Here is a 22,565-nt window from a genome sequence, read left to right as displayed (position 1 = left end):
GGGTTTCCTCCGGGTACTCCGGTTTCCTCCCACATTCCAAAGACATGCATCTGGAGCATTTCTCCCCGGGCCTCAGCTGAAAACAGGCTCTGTGGAACCTAGTCGGACTTTCCCGGTCAACAAATGATTAATAAATAATAATAATAATAAATGAAAGCGAATGAAAGTGCTAAACTTTCTTTTGTTGGTGTGAGCAGTCGTTTATTTGTTCTCACTTCACATATTTTTATTTCATTTATTTAGTTTTCGTGCAGTTGTGGTGTTTTAATATTTTACTTTCTTCACATAAGTCTTCCACACACAAACTTTCAGAAGCAAGTGGAAAAGGATTGTAGTGTGGGCCACAGACAATAATGTTGATATCTTTACTGCCCCGCTGCACTGCATTCTGGATTTTCTAGTGAAACTTTTTAAGAAGGTGCTGCAGCAGCCACCGTAAGAGTTCAACTAGCTGCCATTCTCAGTTATCATCTAGGAGAGAATGGCCCTTCTGTCATGTCACTTAAGCTTTGTAAGACCTTTTTGAAAGGTATTTTGTTGTAAAAACCACCTTATAAAAGTCCTCCTCCTCCTCCTTGGGATTTGAATTTTGTATTATCTCGTATTATTCATTCACCATTCGGTGATGGTGCTGCGGTAGCGTTGTCGCCTCACAGTTAGACGTTGCCCATTCGATTCTCAGTTAGAACATCTTCTGTGTCGACATTTGTGAATGGGCGTTCCTTCGTTGATGGTTGTGTGTTAGGCCCGGCAAGCCAGCACGTAAAAATCTACTGCCAATCATTAGCGGACCGGAGTTCCGCTGTGGCGACCCCTAACCGGGAAAAGCCGAAAGACACAAACATTCATTTACCATTCGAACCTTCAGGAAATTGTGATTTAAAATTCTTGACTTGGAAAATAATTTTTCTGATGGCTATTACTTCAACAAGAAGGATATCTGAATTACAAGCATTATCTATAAAGCCTCTTTATTTGCTTTTTCATAAAGACAGAGTTTCATTGTGAACTAACCCTTCCTTTCTGCCCAAAATAGTTTCTGAGACTAATTTCAACCAATCTGTTGAACTGCCAGTTTTTTTCGCAATTTTCCAAAACAAAGGAGAATAACTGTTAAACTTATTAGATGCTCACAGACAATTGCCTTTTTACTTGCACAGAACAAAGGATTTCAGGAAAACGGATCAGTTGTTTGTTTCTTTTTCTGAAACAAGAAAATGCTTACCAGTTTCCAAAGTTACCTTGGCAACTTGGCTTTCTGATTGTGTCACTTTAATTTATAAAATCCAAAAATAAACAGTTGCTTAAACCAGTTAAAGCACATTCTATCAGAGCTGTGGCTACTTCTTCAGCTTTTCTGGTCAGAGAATCTTTAGACAATATTTGCGCAGCAGCCACATGGTTAATCCCCCATACTTTTATTACTCGTTACAAAGTGGATTTGGCCTCCAGGGGTAGAGCTTCTTTTGGATCAATAGTTCTGAGGAATATTCTCCCATGAGTCACCCAGGATTCAGGTTGTTAGGGACGCTGTCCCATATGTGATAATAAAGGCGAGATTGACAACAACACATAAAGAAGTTACGTACTTACCATAACGTTCCATGTGTGTTGTCCATCTTTGCCTTTATTCTCACAACCCGTCCACCAGCTCCCTTCCTAGACTCCTGGAAGAATGGGTAACAATAAAAATACCTTCAAAGACTCCTTGCCACTTGAGATGTTTCTTTGAGTTGTTGTTGAAGACTACTACTTTTGTCTTCTATATAACTACGGACTGTTTTATTGGGCAAACAAGATCTGACTTAATGGAGAGGTGCATTTTGGGAAGGGTAGAATGCCCAAGAGCTTAGTTGGAGGCCACGAGCTTCTGCATAAGGCTGAGATGGAGCGGATGGATCAGATCTGACCCCATATGTGAGAATAAAGGCGAAGATGGACAACACACATGGAGTGTTATGATAAGTACATAACTTCTTTTTTATGCTGATCAAAACATTCTAGGATTGACTTCTGGCTAGCTAGCAGATCCTATTCATTTAGTCTGACTAATCTGACATATAGGTCCTCAGGACAGCTGGTCGGATCCAGCCTGGCAACATCAGTGCCCCTACCTTGAGCCCCTTAAGAATTTTCCCTCTCATAATTTATCTGTCCCCAATTTACCTCCAGTCTCATTTGCTGCCTTTGCAGCCAGATGCATTTGCCTGTGCAGCTATGTGCTCAACCTCTTCTTTTCAAATTTTAAGTAGTATTTTCTTCCAAAGCTAGTTGCTGATAGTCTAGTGGTAATTTTAGAGCTCTTAAGGTTATACAGCATTTTCCTTAAAAAAATAAAAAACAGTGTTATAAGAGCCACGATATTCCCACCTTTATCAGTGCCTTTCCCTATTAGGACTTCAAAAGATATACATTTGGTGATTTTTGAGGTTTTCTCAAACATTGTGTTAGTAGTTGTGTGTTATTAGAGTGAGAATGAAGATATCATCAGAGTAGTGTTTGCTAACTAGTGTAGTGGTTCAACATTATTGTGACTGTGTGGGTTTGTTTTTTTTTGTACATACATTAGGTGTGGTGAGTGCCTGTTTTGTTTCTCAATTTGGCGTGTACACTTGAGTTTACAGCCCTCCTCTGGAACAGATGCCCTTGGAGCCTGTTATTTTACATGACTACCCTACGAATTGCCAGTAGACAGGTCTGAGGCAGAGCCCCATCCCAGCCTTTCATTGGTGATTTCAAACAGATACTTCAGGTCCTACAGGAGTGCTTCTGTAACAGATTTGTACCACTTGATGGAGAAGATTTTAAGGACACAGTTAGAGATGGAAGTCATTTCATTTCTTTCAGCTCTGAAGGTGGCCAGATCCACCCACTTTGCCCCATTATAGTTCCTTCACTGGTCGTCCTCTTCTCTGATGCCTTCAGATCTGTCTCTTACCTTAGAACCTGTGCCCTTAGCACATATTCCTACTCCAGTTTCTGTACCAAGTTGTATGGATTTAACTCTCTCAGAGCCACCCTTGTTGGAACAAGACAGTCTCAGGACCAAGGAGTTAACCCGGTAACCTGAATGCCAGCTTCAGGATTATTGGTTCTATCTAACAAAGGATCCTTCTGGCACAGTTCCACCCCAGTACGCTTTCTCTCTCAGTGTCTCTCACTGTCTTTGTCATGCATGCTTCTCTTTTAGTGCCCACAGGTCAGAGCCAGGCTATGAGCCTCACTCCGCCTCTTCAGCAGCAGCTTAGGTCCTTTGAGCAGTCAGACGACTCACCCCCTGACATTCAGATAATAAGGCTTGCAAAAAAATCACCTAGATTCCCCTTTGGATTCTCTCACTACGGATGTCAACTCAAGGGATCGAGAGGGTTACCCACATCCCCTTTTGAACGACTCCTCTTTTGGTGAAATTTTAGAGTTAATGTGCCAGAGAGGAGTGTAGCCCGGACATCCCTCCTCTGAGGGCAAGATGGTTCTTATGGAGGCTTTTGGCTGGACACTATCTACATCTTGGGTGGTACCTCCTACAGACAAATTAATTGGTGTTGCAGTCAGGAGGTTGTGACAGAAGCTAGACAACTGTGAAGCATTCCCTAGAAAAACTGATAAGATTCTTCACCCTCCAAAGTATAAACCATATTGGTCCAAAACCCTGACCTTGATTCTGTCATTAAGATGGCAGCCGCAAAAGGAGAGCCCAAGTCTTCCATTCACCCATCCAGTAAGGAGTCCATGGCAATGGATACACTAGGGAAGTGCTGTATGCTTTGGGCACCTTTGCACCAAGTGCTTTAAACTGTGCCACACACACAAACAGGAACTAGTTCAATATACTTTATCTACTCTGAAGAACCTTCTTATAGCAGACAGTAGTGAACAGCTTGAGACAACATTATCTCCTATCCCCCACATAACTAACCTCTTCATGCACCTGATGCATAATGTGGCAGATGGAGTGGCAAGGGCAGTCAGGTCGTGCATACCGATGAGACTCCATTCATGATTGTTCCTGTGTGACTGCGGACAACTTCAAGGTATCCTTCACTAATGTGCTCTTTAATAGATCATCCCTATTTGGTTCTTCAGTTAATGAAAGAACGCAGAAATGCAAACAAGACTGAAAGACTCTTTCCTATGTCTGATTAAAATTTGAGACCCCACAGAGATCATATACTAAGAATTAAAAAGTGCTTCAATCTCAGTGCTTCAGGAAGTATAAGCGTCAACAGTTTTATTCACTTCTTTACAGGGGAAGCTGCAGCAAATGTGACTTGCCCAAAAGCAGAGGAGGACTGCAAAACCAGGTGTACCACAGTCCCTTTTCAGATCGTAAGGAAAAGTATCCCTGTTGGTCTGTTTGACTGCTTCTGTCTGGAGGCAGTCAGGGGAAATGGTAGTGTCTGAAACAGAGATAAACTTGCTTCTGGAAGAAAGAACAATCCAAGAGGTTCCACCAAACCAGACAAGGTTTTGCTTCTATTTAAAACTGTTTTTATTTCCCAAGAAAACTGAGGTTCTTAGGCCAGTCTTGGACCTAGATCTCCTAAACGGCTATATTTAAAAGACCTGCTTCCAGATTGTCATTATGCAGTCAATTCAACCCTGTCTCAAGGCAAACAATTCAATGTGCTTCATAATCTCCATGATGCCTACCTTTACAGAACGATTGCTCAGGAATCAATGAAGCACCTGTACTTCTGCAAAGGAGCCAGTCATTATCAGTTCAGGGTCCTGCCATTTAGACTCACTGCAGCCCCCCCCCCCCCCCCAGGGTGTTTATTAAATTCATGACAGCCATAGCAGTGCACATATGACTTATGGGATATAAAATCTTTCCATCCCTGGACAATTGGCTTTTAGCTGCCCTCTCAGTGGAGTCACTAATTAAAGCCAAGAAGTTACCTCCTCAATCTTTGTCTTACTGGGCATGACGATCTTCAGAAGTTCTGCTTGGCACCCCGTCTCAGATTCTAACATTTTTTGTAGGATGCAAGCTAGACACTAACCAATACAAAATTTCTGTAAAGCAAGAAAGACTTCAGACCTTGAGAGCGGCCATCCAGTCACTTCTGCTGTCCACTGCTCCTTCTGCAGCTTTGGTTCCAAGACCTGACAGGCATCTTGTGAGAGAGAGAGAGACATTAAGACACCTCCTGTTTTCAAGCAAAGGAAGTAAATTGCTGTGTCTTTTGTGAAAAATTTGTTTATGTGAATGTAAAAGTGCCTCTGAACATCTAAGGTATGCAAAATGTACACCTTTGTTTGAACAGTTGGAAAAAAAACAGCCACATTTAGTGTGCCTTTGGTTTATCTGGCAATGGTTTGTTCTGGTTAGCATAAGTGAGACTGAAAAGAATTACGTTCTTCAAATTTTGGTTTTATGCAGCAGGAAAAGTTACCAGTTATTATTTAAAAGACATGAGAAGTAAGCTGGATGAAATAAAGGGGAACAAAGGAAAATAGAATTAAGGAGGTCCCAAAGAGGTAGTGAGGAAAATTAGTATATTATTAAGGGAATTGGCACACGCATCATTCACCTGATTTAGGCTTAGTTGTTTGTAGATGTATTATGTACTTAGAATAGATATACTGCTGTAAATTCAAGGTTTATGGTATAAATATAGGACGATATATGTGTATATATATTTTTTCTTTTTCTGACCTCTGCTATAATTTCTGGGGTTATGATTTTTTTTTAAATCTTGGAGGTTGAGGAATATACACATGGTCTACCCAAAAAAAAAAGAACTGTGAATGAATACCTTTGATAATAAGTAGCTTTATTCAGGAAGAAAAGTAAATAACCCAAGTTGTGTGTTGATAAAGCACAGCAGCCAGATTTTGGTGTATCATAAAGAAGATATTCTGCCTGTATTTTTTTCCTACCCTAAGGCATGCCATCAGCTGCCACCAGTTCGTCTCCTCATTCACCAGGTCTCTTAGTCTCGACTGGCCTCAAACTGACACCCAGGGTTATTGAGGAGATGAGATGAACTGGGGCAGTGTTATACTGCTGCTGGGGAATGTGCCCTAACTCCTGATACCCCATGGCAACTTTAGAAGATTCGTAGTGACTACCTTCGGGATGTGCAGGTTTGCCTAAGCTCATGCGCAACCCCCTGACTAAGCTTCACACAGCTTATGCAGCTCATAGCTCAGTAGGTTTGTAGTACTGCTTTATTGCCAGGAACCAGGATGAGTGAGCCTACACTGGCTTCTCACTCCATTTATTCCTCTGTAGCCCCTCCAGTGCCCGTGCCACTAATCAAACGTATTTTGTCAGGTACTGTAAGGACTTTATGCCACTGCATCACAGGGCACATTCAAGCAGCATCTTTATTTAGCATCATAAAACCAGTTACCCAAATTATTCTTGGATTGTTTTTAAATAAGATTTGCCCTAAACATGAATACTGAGTCATCGTGTACTGTTAAGCAAACTAATGTGAAAGAAAAGTTCTAGAAGGAATTAAGAATTGACATTTACCAAATGTGCTTCGGTATTTAAAAAAATATATGATTAATTTGGCATCTGGCATGTTATGTGTTTTAAATAATATTTTATTACTTGATATTCCGTCTTTGAGAAACAACAGTTGATAAGATTATTTAATTTCAATATAGTAAAAGAAGGCAAAGACAGGGTTGCACAACTGCTACCCTTTGTTTAAATATGTACTTTTGTACACAAGATGGGGAATTTGCTGGACATTGTTGAACAGATTTTAAACATCTTTTTAATATTTATTTTTCTAATTGAGTGTAATAGCTAGGTTATTTATTATTTATTAACCGGATAATTCTAAATGACAGGCATCCTTGAATATGTAAATGAATGTACAGTACAAGTTCTGATACACCACTAAGTACGACATACTCATGAGACATGCAGTTCATGTACTAGCTCCTTGTTGATATGGGAGCACGCATGTAAGGAACTTGCTGTTTACAAGGGAAAGTGAGGGAAAAAACTGCCATATCATTTCATCTGCCTGGTTATAAAAAGAGCACGACAAGAACCCTTGGGACTTTTTGTTTTGATAAGTAGTAAAGACTCCACTTGTAAATAGTCTAGTTACAAAGTAGTAGATTGGATTTGAAATGTGCTTATAAAAATTCGTCTGCTTCCTGTTTAGAGTTGATTCTGTTAGAAATTTAATTCAAATTACCTCAGAGAGAGAGTCCATCATCTATACCTAACTGCTTGCTATTAGAAGTCACTTATGATTTTATTTTATTTTTTTTATTTTATTTAACATTTGTTGACCGGGAATGTCCGACTAGGTTCCACAGAGCCTGTTTTCAGCGGAGGCCTGGGGAGAAATGCTCCAGATCATGATAAATTGCCTGTTGTTTTATTGGTAAACATTGGAGAAATGTACCAAAGATGAATCATACTTTTCATTACATCTGACTTGGTATTTTTTCCTAATTGATTTATTACATAGGTATGCACTGCATATGGCACACACACATGCACTAATTGTTCTGAGTGAAATTTTCTGAACAATACATTTTGTCTTTCTATTTTTTTTTCCCTCTTCCTTACTCCTAGATGTGATTTGTGGGAACTGTTACTTACTAGCTTTGAACATTAAACCCTGGTTATAACTTTTAATACTTAATTAGTACTGCAGGGCAAACCAGGAGTTAGCTTTGAGTGACTTGCATTGAGGACATAGGTCTTTTACAGTATCGTGTTGCTGTCTTGTATAGGCTAGAGTGCAGCATTCGTACCCCACATGTGTATGTGTGTGCTTTTAGGGAGAGGGCTGATGTTAACATATCATTGGTAGGAATGTCTGTGCATGCCCACCCTTGGGGGAAAAGATGGAGCATATAAAAAAAATCCTGAGGTTAGAAGCCGAAGATTCAGGTCTGAATACCACCTTCTCCTCTCCCACCAAGGACTCATAATTTCTCTGCTAACTAATATTAGCAGCACTGATCTAGGGGGAGAGCTAGATGGTCTGCAGTGGGTTTAGGGGAGTAGGAGAGGCATCATCAATTCTCAGTAGTCATTTTGGCCAAGGGGACCAACAATATATGTAAACAATTAACAGGAGTTTATTTCCATTTTGCTTATGCTTATTTCTCATTATAAGTTGTTTCAGTAAGTGTATTTCTAAATCAGGGTTAGTACTTCTCTTTTTTTCTTCTGTCATTGGTAACTGTGGTATTACCCAAATAATCTGTAGTTTTTCTTCTAGCAAGCCGTCATGCTTCTTTCACAACATGTCTGTTATATGTAGATCTTTGCCAGGCCTATATTTCAGACCACACTTATTTTATATATTTGACATTTGTTAATCGGATTAGTCCAACTGAGCTAGAAGCCCATTTTCAGTGGAGACCCAAGGAGAAGAGCTCCAGAAAGTTACATACAAAACTTAATTGAACAAAGATAAATATAATTTAAATTATACAATATAGTAAAAATAAAAAGTATCACATGGAATATACACAAAAAATTAAGTAATTGATATATTTTGCATTCTAAGACGTGCTTTGTACAAATGTTCTGAATATGTTTTGCAATACTTTATGGCTTGTTCTTGCCTGACTTGCTTTGCCATAGACCTGTTTGTGTCACTTTTACTGTTGCAAGCTGTTTAATTTGGATCCGAGCATATCACCTTTGCATATCTGTAAACGCTGTTGACCCAAAAGGAACTGGTCTTTTTCCTTGTAGTATCACAACTCCTGCACCATTATAACAGGCATCGACTTGCAATGCATCTGTGTTATTCGTGTCATATTTTAATGTTAATTTTTCTGTAGCTAATTGAAAATTCTCAAAACTTTTTTTTTTTCTATTTGTAGGTCTGTTCATAGGCTGTAGTTTGCTGTAACAGTTTTCTTAGAGGCATACTAACTCGGATATAGTAGATAACTAAGTTTATGGGTTATCAGTTATTGCAAGTAATCTCTCTAGTGTCTTCTTATCTTTGACATTTACAGAGTTGTGCTTTTGTATGTCACATTAGACCATTTGATGTTAGAAGTTGGCTTGTATAGTTCAGGCTTGTCACTTTTGCACTTACTTAATTTGAAATTACACTGTTCTAACCTATTCCATGGCTGTTTCAGTCTCTTAACATGCTCTTTTTTTGTGTGTTGATCACCCATAGTATTTACAGCACTTTGCAATCCTTTAGCTACTTACGTTAATAATCCATTGGACGTCTAATGCTGAAATAATAGAAGTACAGTGAACCTTTACTGTCTTAATAGTGTATCACTGTGAAGCTTTTGTAAATAATTTAGATGCCATAATCCCCCTGGTTTGCAAATAATAGTGAAAATAACTTTGCATTTAGTATTAAGATCAGTTATGAAATCTAAGCACTGAGAATGCTCTCTTTTAATCACTTTATTCTAGACTTGCAGATCAGTAAAATGTGCACAAGTTGTCTTGCTTTGTCATAGTAGCCATACGTTCACTCATATTTTTGGTCTAATTGCTTCTTAATGACACACAATCTTTTCATTTACTTCATCTCCTCCTCATTTTTCCTGAGAGCTGCTAATACTTCCCTTGGCTAGTATATGACTGACATAACATCAGGATTTATTTGAATATGAGACTTTGCTGGAAAATCTTATAATCATGTAAATCGCCAGTCATAAAGGATATTTTTCTCAGTAATTTTTATGTCTCTGCAACTGTGCCTGTGCACGCACATTCATACACTTTTTTATTGGAGTTGTATTACTATTTCAAGCTTCTCCCAATACAGATTTAACCAGTCTGTTAGACAGTCCCCTCCCCCACACTACTGCAGAGGTGTTAAAACTGCACTGACAGACCCTTGCAGAATCAATTCCTCTTGGACTGCAAAAGAAAACCCTGAACAAAGGCCTGAAATTTAGTTACTTTTCTGGCTGTAGCTGGATAACTTCTAAGTATAGTGTAAAACAAGGTCTGAGCCAAACGTAAAGGATGGTGATTACAGACAGAAAAGGAGCACCCCCTTTACAGAAGGTAAAGAGAATAACAGTGATTCACACAAATCCCATTATATGTCAATGGCATGGGAATTCAGTTACTTCCTGATGTCTGGCATGAGTCATACAAAGCATTATGGGAAAGAGAAAGGGTTGATGGAGAACAAGATCACATTGATACATCAAGCCCCATTGGCAGCCATGTTGTGGAAAACAGGCTAAAATTACAAATAAAGCACTTAGAGTGATTTTGAGGTGTTAACATAGGTCAGGAAACAAACATAGAGTGAAAAAAAACTGATTTTTTTTTTTAGGTCTAGGTCGGAGTTTTCCTTTACGCATCTTTAGCAAAGAGGGGAAACTCTAGCTGTCCGAATTTAACATTGTATTGGATTCTAAATATGCTCACTATTTCTCTTTTAAAAGTACTTTCTACCATTTGTTTTTTTGCTTAATTCAATTATTTTGCTTGATTTGTTTATACTGTGATACAGTGTTATATTCCTGTATTCCAAAAGAGTCCTTGATAGTATGCTTTGCACTGGTACAGTGTTTGTCAGGTTTCTACTGGCTGCACATCTAAGATGTATCCCTTCTTTGTGCTTTGGTGTAGACAGAGATCTATATGACTCATAAATTGCACTCCTTTACCCACTGCCACTCATTGATTATTGTACTACTGAACCTCCACCCCTAGCAGTATGGCAGTCCTGTCTTAACCATAGCATATTTGGATGTAGTTGTATTTTTCTGATTCAAATCTAGTTCATTCTCTAACACATTTATGAAGTTCATTAAGAAATCACTGTTACCCTATGATCTTCTTTTTGTTACATGCTTTAATTTTTGTACTGTTCTCATTCTTTCCTGATTGTACATGCTATGATTTTTTAAATCACTAAGGTAGAATGTAGATAATATTAACCCCAAAGGAAGGGCCCTGTGGAATGCCCTTTTAATGTTCATCCATTTAATGACCTTTTTCTTTTATCTTTACCATTGTAAGTCTCCCTCTCAGCCAGTCTGTGATCCAGTTTATAACAAGTAGGCCAGCTTTCCACTTAGTCACTGGTCTGCTGTGTCAGAATCTTACTGAAATCCAAAATAGCTACATTCATCTGTAGTGTAATGACAGTAGGTACTCCTTTTCATATGATATGTATAGCTTTTTGAAGAGGTCATTTTGTAGTCTATTAGGTATTATTTCCGGCAACGTATTCCATCATACTTCACTGATAAGACTGATGGACCTGTAATTGTTTGCATTCACCTTATTTCTTAATTTTGCCTTTTTATTTGGATCATATTTTATCTTGCACACATCCATTTCATCGCTTAATTCTTTAAATCTGATGTTGTCGTTTTTGTCTTTTCCTCAACTGATGGGTCTCTGATCCGACCTTGGAGCTGACTTCAGCCACTTCTAAAGGCTATGGTCCATAGCTCATGCTCTTTCCCTTACCCATAATCCTCCTGTTTAGCTTGAATTACCTTAGATCTCGTTTGCTGCTTCAGCAAATGGATGTCTACTGTAGCTTGAGCATTAGTGGATCGGATGAGTGCTTTCTTTTTTGAGAATTTTGATTGCTTTTTAAGCTATTCTATTTTACTCTTATTGCCCCTGTTTCTTCTTTTCAGCTTGTGTGTGTGTATATCTATATCTATATATGTGTATATATGTGTCCTAGTCAGACCATCGAAAGTATGGTTCATCGAACTGTGATTTCACGGACCCACTTTAGCAGAAGTGCATTTTATCGAAAATGCACTTTCGCTAAAGAAAAAAGCATGCTCTTTGCATGGTACGTTAGTTGTACATCGACGTTGATGTACAACTAAGCCAACTATTGCCAAGATTGTGCTACATTTGGGATGAGGGAATATTCCCTTCTTCCCACTGTAGTGCGATCTTGGAGTGAGAATACTAAAGTAGGAGGGGCATGAGGGGTGCAGCCCCCCCCCCACATGGGGGGGGTGCAGGGGGGCTTGCCCCCCAGCATAATAGTGTTTAGTGTGTTTTTTTTTTTTATTTACTTTTTATTTTTATTTTTCTGCGAAAGTGCATTTTTGATATAATGCACTTTTGCAGAAGTGAGTTATCAGAAGTACGGTTCGATGAACCGTATTTTCAATAAAACAATGCAGACCCATCATATGTATACCTCTCCTGTTTCTTATTTCAGCTTGTGTGTGTGTGTGTGTGTGTGTGTGTGTGTGTGTGTGTGTGTGTGTGTGTGTGTGTATATATATATATATATATATATATATATATCTATATCTATACACACACACACACACACACACACACACACGGGTTAATTTCTTTCTGTCTTCTCTACTCTCATCACACTGAATTATGGCAATTCTCAGCTCTTTCCCATTCAAGTCCAGGAGTTTACTGGTGCTTGTCTGGATACAGTGACACAAATGACAATCTTACCAAAGCCAAGAATAAACACAGAGTCAAGCATCCCATATCCCCTCTCTTCCTTCCTTGACTGCAAGATTGGTATTACAACTCCTTGGATTTATGGCAGCTTCTTTAACTCTAGTGCCCTTAACAAGGTATTATATGCAGGCACTGGAATGGACACTTGCACCGCAGTGGTCAGTAAGACTGCAGCCACTGTCTACAGTGATATGGATTACAAAGATTTGCAGGGAACACATAGCCTCATGGATCTCCTCAGTAGAAGTTTGTCAGGGCCACCCTTTTATTCTTCCACTACCCACACCTACAATGGCTACTTAAGCCTCCCAGCTAGGGTGGGAGGGCATTACTTGGGAATGACAGTCCAAGGGACCTAGTCCCAGTTGGAGGTCAATTTTCACATCAATGTCCTGGAAATGAAAACAGTCCTATTAGCCCTGCAGGTATTTCAAGATGCTGTCTCTTCAGGGAAGGTTGCCATCCAGACAGACAATATGTTAGTAGTCTGGTACATCAACAAGCAGGGGAAACCAGATCCTACCCCCTATGTCAAGAGGCTGTGAGGGTTTGGCAGTGGGTGATCTCTTCTGTCCACTTTCTTTTGGCAGTGCATATCCCATGGAAGTCCAACGTACTAGCAGACAAACTGAGCAGGTCCATCTTACTCCCTCACTAGTGGTCTGTCATCCCTGTGGTGGCATAAATAATTTTACATTATTGGGGCCAGCCATGCTGCAGTCTCTTTGCTTCCCTTTCCATCTCCAAGTGCAACAGGTGCTTCACTGTGATCCCCCCAGAGAGGAAGTCACTGAGAGACATCGTAATTCACAATTGGACCTTGGACTCCTCTACGCATTTACTCCTACTCCCCTCATCACCGTATTCTTACAGAAAGCATCTCATCAGAAGAGCAAAGTAATCCTCATAATCCTGTTCTGGCCTCAACAAGTATGGTTTTCCTTCGTGTGGCCTCATCTACTGCAGCCCCCCCCCCTTGGGTGTTGGATCCAACCCAGGATCTCCTCTCTCATCCATCAGAGATGATTCCCCCTGACAGTCAGACCGTCAAATTGACCATATGGTTTCTCCTTTTCCAGTCATGACTAAGACAGTCCAGTTTTTCTTCTCCAGTTCGGCACATTCTCATATCCTCTCAGAAGGATACTGCTTGAAAAGTGTGTAAGACAAAATGGAAGTGATTCTGTCTTTGGTCTGTTGACAGACAGTTAGACCCCTTTTGAGCACCTATTCCAGCTTTCCTAGACTTTCTTGCTTTCATTATTAACAGTGGAGTTTTGTTATTCTACTATAAAGATCCAGCTTGCAGCCATCTTGAATTTTTATGAAGGAGATGGCCATTCATACCTGGCATTATTTAGATTATGCAAAGCCTTTCTCAAAGGTAATTTCTTACTCCAAACCCCTATTAAGGATCTTGCTCCTCTATGGGATTTAACTATACTTCTTCAAGCCTTGACCCCCCCCCCCCCTTTTGAACCAGCTGCCAAGGTGGACTTTAACATTTTTGTCTTGGAAAACTGTTTTTATTGTTGCAATCACATTGGCCAGATGAGTATTAGAACTACTGGCTCTCTCTTCTAAACCACCATACTTGATCTTTGACAAGGATAGGGTGTGTGTCAGTACTAAATCCTTCATTTGTACCTAAGGTGGCTTCAGAAATTGCTGTCCCTTCCTGTTTTCTTTCCAGATTTTTCCAACAAAGTAGAAGACATACTGCTCCTTTTGGTTATTCATAGACAGCTTAGATTATTTTTCCACAAAACAAAAGATTTCATAAAATCAGACCAGCTATTTGTTTCATTTTCCAAAGTCAAGCTGGCCAAATCATTTTAAAAGTGACTTTAGCCAAATAGTTCACCGATTGCATTTCTTTTGTCTGCAAGAAAAAGGGACTGAAACTTCTTAAACCTCATTCCACTAGATCTGTGGCCAGATCCTCCACTATCAGAGCTTCCATAGATGACATTTATGCAGCTACTACTTGGTCTAATACTCATACCTTCATTGCTTATTATAAATTAGACATTTCACCTAGAAATAGGGCAGTATTTGGCTCAGATTTACTCCAGAATATCCTTCCTTGAGGACCACCAAGGGGTTTCCCTAGTTGTGGGCTCTGCCCCAATGGTTATAGAAGAGACCAAAAAGACAACATCAGATGCAAACAGTTTTGTACTCACCATAACAATGTATCTTGTGTTTTCTGTTTTTGCCTTCTTCAGTCTCCCTCTCTCCAACTGTTTTCCTGTTTGGGAGGTTTTTATTCCCTGGTCTCCTAGTATGACCCGAGATTGTTATTACTTGCCTGATGATGAACTCCAGTCCTTTATTCCTCCTTTCTTTCCTTGCAGACTGTCAGGGATTTTATTGGTAATTATAATTTATTATTACTCACTTTTGTGACATGGACAGTAATATAGGCTGAATAGAGGATTGATCTGAGGTAATTCAGGCTAAATACAAAGATTATTGGAAAGAGGAGGAACTCAAGCTACGAAGTCAAGTCTTTAGACGTATCTGAAGTCAGATCCGAGGTGAAATCCGAGATCCATCGGTTGAGAAAGGACGAAAACAGACAAAGATTCATCATTATGGTAAGTAAATAACATTTGTTTATGCACATATAATTTCACATTCTGTACACACACCCATAGCATTTGATAAGGACAAGTCTAATTCTCAACAGTCTGCCCCTTGTATGACCATTTCATTTACCGTAGACAATTGTTCCTCTTACTACTAAGCAGTACAACTTCCAAGTTCACAGTATTTGGTTTGATTCTTCAGCTCTCTGTCATAACCTGCTATGGTTTGTGTAGGATTTTGTGCCCTTGTAAAAACAAATGGTGAAAAGTTTGCAAATTCCTTTCAAACACAGAGTCATACCTGTCAAGCTGTAGACATTGAAAAATCTGGTCAAAGGGTGTTGCAAAGTAGGTATATCTGGCAGAAAAAAATCTGGGCCACTGATCCTACTTCATGTGGGGCTGTGAGATACCACCATTTAAAAAAGGAAGTTTAAAAAATGATTTAGCAATTAATAACAGTAATGGACAGCACAAGATGCAAGTAAAATTGCACCAAGATTGCTAATCAGTGGAAATAGTTTTGTCGCTTATTATTCAGTTTCATAACTGAGAAAGCTACTTTGTAGTGGGAGATGTTGTACTGACAAAAGTCTTAATATATTAAGAAAAAAATAAATGTGCAAATGCTTATATGGTATTTTTAAAAATAAAATGATCCAATGACTCTTTCAGTTACAGCCTTGTTATTTGTTCCTAAACTGTCAGGGTCGAAGACTGTCAAGAAGTCAAAGAAATTCACTGTATGCACTTTATATGCTATGGTCTTTTAATTAATTTTTGAAAGAGGGCTATATGCTTCAGCTTAAATAGAAAATTAAAATGGTGCAAGTCAGCCAGCAAAGAAAATGGGAGTAATTTAAAAGCACGCCATCACTCAGAATTCAAAGTATCCATTTAAAGGCTGTGCTGTCTCCTTTATTCCATGTATAGGATGTGTACCAAAGGAAAAAGAGCAGCGTGGTTAGACATCTTGGGGAGTCACAGAAATTGGTAACCAGTTGCATCTGTCTGGAAGTTGGCATACTGGTGAAAAACTGATGTTTACACCTGATATACACATCTACAGGTCTGTGGCTTTGTGTGTGTGTCTGGCTGGCTGGATGTTAGATCATGATCTTATGGTAACACAGAAAGAAGATTTTAGTCTGGAGGGCTCTGTTCCCTCCCGTAATCCATTAATTATTCTAATGCCAGCATTGTAATGACCACCAATGAAACACTTCCATGAAATTCCTTGCTGAGAAATTCCTCATCAGTGAACTCTGTATATCTGTGCTTCAACCATCAGAACAGATTCAGCTGCACAGCTTTTATGCAACCACTGGGATCACAGTTTTTCTAATATATGACCTTTGGGAGTTATGTAATGTTAAAAGAAAAAGCTTGCGATGAATGTAATTCAGCCAAATACCATTTAGAAAGTTTGTGTTCAGTAGTCTGCTGCAGATCCCGTCCAATGTGATCCTTTACAAGTAGAACATAACCTGTTATACAAGGTGTCATAGCTGCAGGACAACCAGTTAAACTTCTGTATCACTGAACAAGTTCAATTCAGTGCTAGCAGTAAATATTTGTCTGTCTTAGACTATCTACAAAGCACAAACACACACACACAAACACACACATCACATCCTCTGGTTCTTTATTTACTTACACAGTCTACTTAATAGAAAAAAATAGATGAATTCAATTAAACTGTTGGAATAGCTTCTCCAAAGGTTGCTTTGTAATTATGGGCATAATGCAGAATGTTTATTTAAACTTTAATAGAAAGCCAGCATTTAGTTTATACTAATACTTTAAAGACAAAGATGAATGCTACTGTTTGCACATTGCTGAGAACCAGTGTTCCAGCAGAAGCCAAAGTAGCTACATAAGGCAGCATATTTATGAATCACTCTGCTATGTTTGTTTCCTTCACTCAGTGGATCTTGGTCGGAATTATTGCTATACCAGCAGAACAACCAGAACTTCTTCCAATTTACTGTACCACAATAAAAATACACTTTGTGAACTTCATTTTTGACCTTAAAAAGAAATAGTTCAATACAAACCTAACACTTATTTACAAACTACTTTATTTTATCTGTCTACACATATTGTTTGCTTCATTTACCTTTATTAAAGTGATGGTAGTTTCAGAAGTTTCAAACAGTAAAGTGACAAGTTGTAATGCAGACAAATCTAATATTCCACCACAACCCAGGGGGTTTCCACTTTCTAAAGCATCTCATTGCATATAATGGATGCAGCCATCCCACTTCACAGAATATGCTCAGAAAAGTTCAGAAACCTGATTTGTTTAATTTTTATTATACAAGCTTTCAGTAAGTCGGTATATGTTCAGAAACCTGCTTTGTTTTAACTTTTAGTGCAAGTGCTTTTTCAGTAGTTGGTTCCTCACACATACTACAGATGATTGCTTTTCCAGTCACAGTGTCCCTCTAGCATGCAGTTATTGATGTCAATATGTCACTGACATCTGTGATGTTACAGGGGAGGGCAAACCAACTGCAGAAATTATAATTTAAAGGAGCCACTTAGAATTTCATGGCAAACACTTCATTTTAAGTTTAAATAATATTCTAGCAAATTCAGGACATTTTACAGGTATGCGTAATATAATTCTTTGATTCCTGTCTAACTGCTGCTATTTTATTCTCCTCTTTAACAAAAGTAAACCTGTTAGATATTTTAAACTTCTCTTCCCAGCAATGTTCTTGACAGTCAAGTAGATTTTCAATATCATATCCACAAATATCAAGTACATGTCATAATACTTATAGGCTGCTCAGGGCTTTATCCGTTTGTACCATGAAGCAGGCTTTTTTTTCTTCTTTCTGATGGTAGCAACATTATTTTGAGATCCAAGTTTTGGATTGTTACTATAATAACTAAACAAGCATTTTTTTAAATGATAAATGACTGTATTTTATTTCTTATATCATAATTGTTAAAAGTGAATGAAGAGCTGTTAATGATAACATTTTTATTAGTGTTAACATACCTCAAACTGTTGTTGAAAGTGCTGATGAAAGAGTTAACTTATAGAACATGCAGAGGGGCCAATGTTTATAGTATTCTTCGTGAGACATTACATTATTATAGTATCATATCATTAATCTGGGAATTATATAAATGTGTAACATTAATTTGGGAAGAGTATAAAAAGTTTTTTATACTATATAGCAACAATATCTGTTTATTTTAACTGCATTGCCATATTTATGGTTGTCTTATGCCATTATTATGGCTTATTTATGTACTTCATATTTAATGTGTTTCTTTGTATATTTTAGGTGGATTTACAGAAATCGCAAAAAAGAAAATCCTGGAAACACTGGGCTTTAATGACATTAACATACAAGAAAATGTCTGGTAATTCATTTATACTTGAACGTTTTACTTTTGCAAACTCTGTGATGTCTTGTTCTTACACTTTCTAAAACTCATTGAGCTTAGCTTTAAATACTTCCAGTATTGTGAGTACAGAATATATACACATGCAGTTTATAAGCAGTTAAGATTTCTGAGCTGCAGACATTGATGTCTTAGAGCCCTGTACAGTTTTCAATAAGCATGGTGGTGTTATGAACATAGTCTTTCTCCATGAGCAAGACCACTTCTAATGTCTTTTTTGTGGTGACCTCCCTCTTTTCTAAGAAGAAACCAAATCACATGGGTGTTATGTCACTCAGATGTTAGCTGTACACTGCCAATCAGCTGTTTGTTTTATGAAGGGAGTATAAGGTTGTTGTGCCACTATCAACCCCATGTATTCTTTTGCTAAACATAATATAACAACATTTTTGAGTTCAGAGGTTTGTTAATGATGACTTTACTAGATCAGTAGGTATGGCTGTCTTAAGAATACATCTGTCCAAAATATTTCAAAGTCTTGTTATCCAGTCACACTTTCTGCAGACATTACAAGCTTTTAATGTCCATTGTAGAAGTTGAGTAAGACTTGCTTTAACTGTCCTGTTAGACATGCTTTAAAACAGTCATCCTTCTTTGAGAACTGAAGCACAAGTTAGGAATCATGCAGCAGTGAACATTGTGTTGAATGTAGTACAGCTGTGAACAGCAAATGTTTGATTAGTAGGATAATCCTCCTCCACTCTCCATCCTTTTCATTCAGACTATCTGAAGTTAAAATGTGTCTTCTCAGCAATCTTAAAGTGCAGTGTTGTCAGCAGCCTGAGTTCAGGAACAGACTCTTTCCATTGGTAGGTTTGTCTGATTGCTCCCTGTCCTCTCCCAGGGAGATGATTTAGTAGAAAATCACCACCTGTGCTATCACAGGCATAGACCACAAATGTTGCAGACCACACCTCCAAGATGGGAAGCATTAACATCTAGCACTTGGTGATGGATATTTTACAAGGTATGTCATTGCACTGGCTGTGCCAGTAGCTAAGGACTTCATTCATTCAGTTTGATAACTGGGGTAGAGCATTGATCCAAATGGACCTGTTTCAGTCTCAGCCCGGACAAATATAAGTGACAGTAGACAAGCAAGTCAACAAGAAGTATTGTGAATACAAACAAAATGTTATGTGAAAATAGCAGTGAATCAATATAATAATAATAATAATAATAATAATAATAATAATAATAATAATAATAATAATAAACAACACAGTACAGAGGATAGTAGGAAGGGATGGTTAGAGTAAGAAGGGAAAATAAGATGCGAGTGAAATAATGAATCGATAGAGCACAAAGTGTAAAAGCTATTAAAAGGATGGCTAGGGTACACAGAAATTAACTGTATTCAGTAAGACTTGACCAGTTATTGCATGTATGATGGCTTCCAGTAACTCATCAGCTACTGCCCATTAGATCTGTCACATCCATGGCTACTGCCCATTAGATCTGTCACATCCATGGCTTTAAACAATGATTAGTATAAAGTAAATATGTTCATCGTTCTCACTCCTGCAGTAGCCTTTCGGCTGTAAGGGATGTGTCCTGCCCAGGACACAACAGCCAGACATTTTCAAAAAGCTCTGGCTTTATCCCACACCTTCACTCTGATTGCTGATTGGACAGTCCCCTGGAGGGAAATCTGCAGTCAGAGTGAAGCTTTTTTCATTACTTTCTTGCTGTCTCGAGAAGAAGCAGCTCAGAGGTTTCACAGGAGCAACAGTCATCTTCTAGCTTTGCTTCTAGCAGATAAGTCCGAAGTGGGAAACCCTTCCACATAGACTTGTTGCCTTTTTATTATTTTTTTTTATTATTTATTTTGGGCTTTAAGCAGCATTTTATCTTTAAGAAACCTGATATTTTTTAAGAATATCAGACATTTCATGTTGTGGTATTAGTCTTGCTTCTGAAAAATCCATACCGGAGGTTAATGTTAGTAAAGAAATTCCTGAGGAAAAATTGTCATTGGATTCTGACATACACAAAGACATGGCTACTTCTCCTACAGATTCCCAAGCCTAATTCTTTGATTTAGATGAAGCCTGGTCCTCACCACCCCACTTCCTTGAAGGAATTTTCCTTTTCCCAGACAATAGTGAGGATGAGTGCAATGTTTTTTGTCAGAGCAAGTTGATGTTCTCCTGGAATTGAGGAGATTTGATATGCTACAAGTACATATAACTCATTCTACACCCTTACCTTCTATTTTGCATGGCATGTTTCTTTATTTGCATAGCTTATTTTTGTAGAGTCTTTTCCCAGATGTTAATAACCCTTTGAATGGCTTTCTTATCTTTTGACCAGTCTGGGGTTCTAGATAAATCTTCAGAAATCATCTGGCTGCGTCACAAAGGATTGTCTGTTTGAATCAACTGCACCTCTTGGCAAAAAGCTTTTTTGACAGAGAAGAAGGTGAATATTTATCTGTAAACTTTCCTGAGCTTCTCAAATCAGTTTTGGATTTCTGCAAGACAGTTTATAAGGATCCTAGGGTTCAAGGCTCCCGTGATTCTCATGATTCCTCTTGCAAGATTATATATGAGAAAAATTCAATGGCTTCTAAAATATACATGGTCCCAACATTTGCATATGCTGGAATTTCAGATTCAGTTCTTGTTGAATTTCGATTCCAGTTTTGAACTTTGTCAGAAAGGAGCTGCACTGGTGGAGACACCTAATAAAAACAGATCCAGGTCTCCCCTTCTGTCCTCATCTGTAACAACAGATGCATCAGATTTTGTGTGGGGGGCAGTTTCCACGGGGCTAAAAGTACAAGGCTTGTGGAATTCTGCAGACCGATAAAAACATATAAATATCAAAAAGATGTTGGCTGTGATTCATGAATTGAATTCTCATCATCACCTATGTTCCCTTGGACCTGTTCTGATAATGACAGATGACACCACTGTTATGCAGTACATAAACAGGTCACAAGATTTTACCCTCAGAGCAGGCTGACTGTGATGGCTTGGGAGGTAGCTCTACAGCACTCCTTAACTTTCCAGGCATCGTGCATACTGTCAGAACAAAATATGGTGGCAGACATGATGAACAGGACCAGGACAAACCCTCACAAATGGAAATTGAATGTGTGTGTGAGGGGGGGGGGTTCTTCCAGAAGTTAAACCAGTTGCAGGAAACACCTAAAGTAGATCTATTTACCTCCTTTCAAAAGGGACAGCTGAATAAATTCTGCTCCAGGGCATCTTGCAAGCAAACCACAAAAAGAAGTACACCATACAAAAACTGGTCAATGGTGCAAGGTAGTCTATCAAAACTAAAAACCAGACCAGTAACGTCAGGAAGAAAACTTTAATTCCACAGAGCTTTCGGGTTAAAACTCTGCTTCAGTGTGATAAAACAGGTAAGTTGAAGCACATAATATACAAACTCAAAGACACAGCCAATCAGTCCTAAACATTCATCAATTAAGCTAATAAAAGGTAAAGGAACCTTTAAAGCCGTATACTCAACGACTCTTAAAAAAACAATAAAATTCACCGTTTCATTTGCTTCCCATTTATAACAGGTTTTATGCTCACAGCAGCATTCAAACCTGGAATTGTATCTGCTTTTAACTTTAGAATCCATTTATACTCAGCAAGTTCCAGTTTATTATTTTTATCACCTCCCCTGTTACTTAAATGAATAACTTGTTAACAGTTTAAAAGCAAGTCTATGCTCAGTAGTATTTTTCATAACATGTTTTGCTAGAGCATTTGTTAACACATTTCTCCTAATCTCAGAAATATGTTCAGTTATTTTTAGCCTTCTAGTACATTTCCCTACATAGAAAGCTTGACAAACTAAGCAAGTAGCAAGATAAACCACATTCTCAGTGGTACATGTTGCAAAACAGTTACATATACATTTCTTAGCAGTAGGTGGATGTATAAAAATATTGTCTTTAATAATATACTTACAGTTTGCACAATTTAAACATGGATATGTTCCTATAAATGTTCCTTTACCTTTTATTAGCTTAATTGATGAATGTTTAGGATTGGCTGGCTGGCTATGTTGAGTTTCTGCATTATGTGCTTCAACTTATCTGTTTTATCACACTGAAGAAGGGTTTATAACCTGAAAGCTCTGTGGAATTAAAATTTTCTTCCTGACATTACTGGTCTGTTTTTTTTTTGTTT

The 22,565-nt window shown here is 38.3% G+C and overlaps 1 protein-coding gene across 1 annotated transcript in view; it reads left to right on the top strand.

Moving 5' to 3' along the window:
* The window catches only part of LOC122816149 (hexosaminidase D-like), a 922,622-nt gene that overhangs the window by 707,467 nt on the left and 192,590 nt on the right, over positions 1–22,565 (top strand). The window contains exon 10 of the mRNA XM_044088904.1: positions 18,291–18,369. Coding sequence (XP_043944839.1) covers positions 18,291–18,369 — 79 coding nt within the window. The remainder of the gene's footprint in view (positions 1–18,290; positions 18,370–22,565) is intronic.

This window comes from Protopterus annectens, chromosome 12.part0 (assembly GCF_019279795.1).
Source record: "Protopterus annectens isolate FY-2018-M chromosome 12.part0, PAN1.0, whole genome shotgun sequence".
In the NCBI taxonomy this organism is placed as follows: domain Eukaryota; kingdom Metazoa; phylum Chordata; order Ceratodontiformes; family Protopteridae; genus Protopterus; species Protopterus annectens.
Note: the sequence above shows the minus strand (reverse complement) of the source record. Positions and strands in the feature narration are given on the sequence as shown.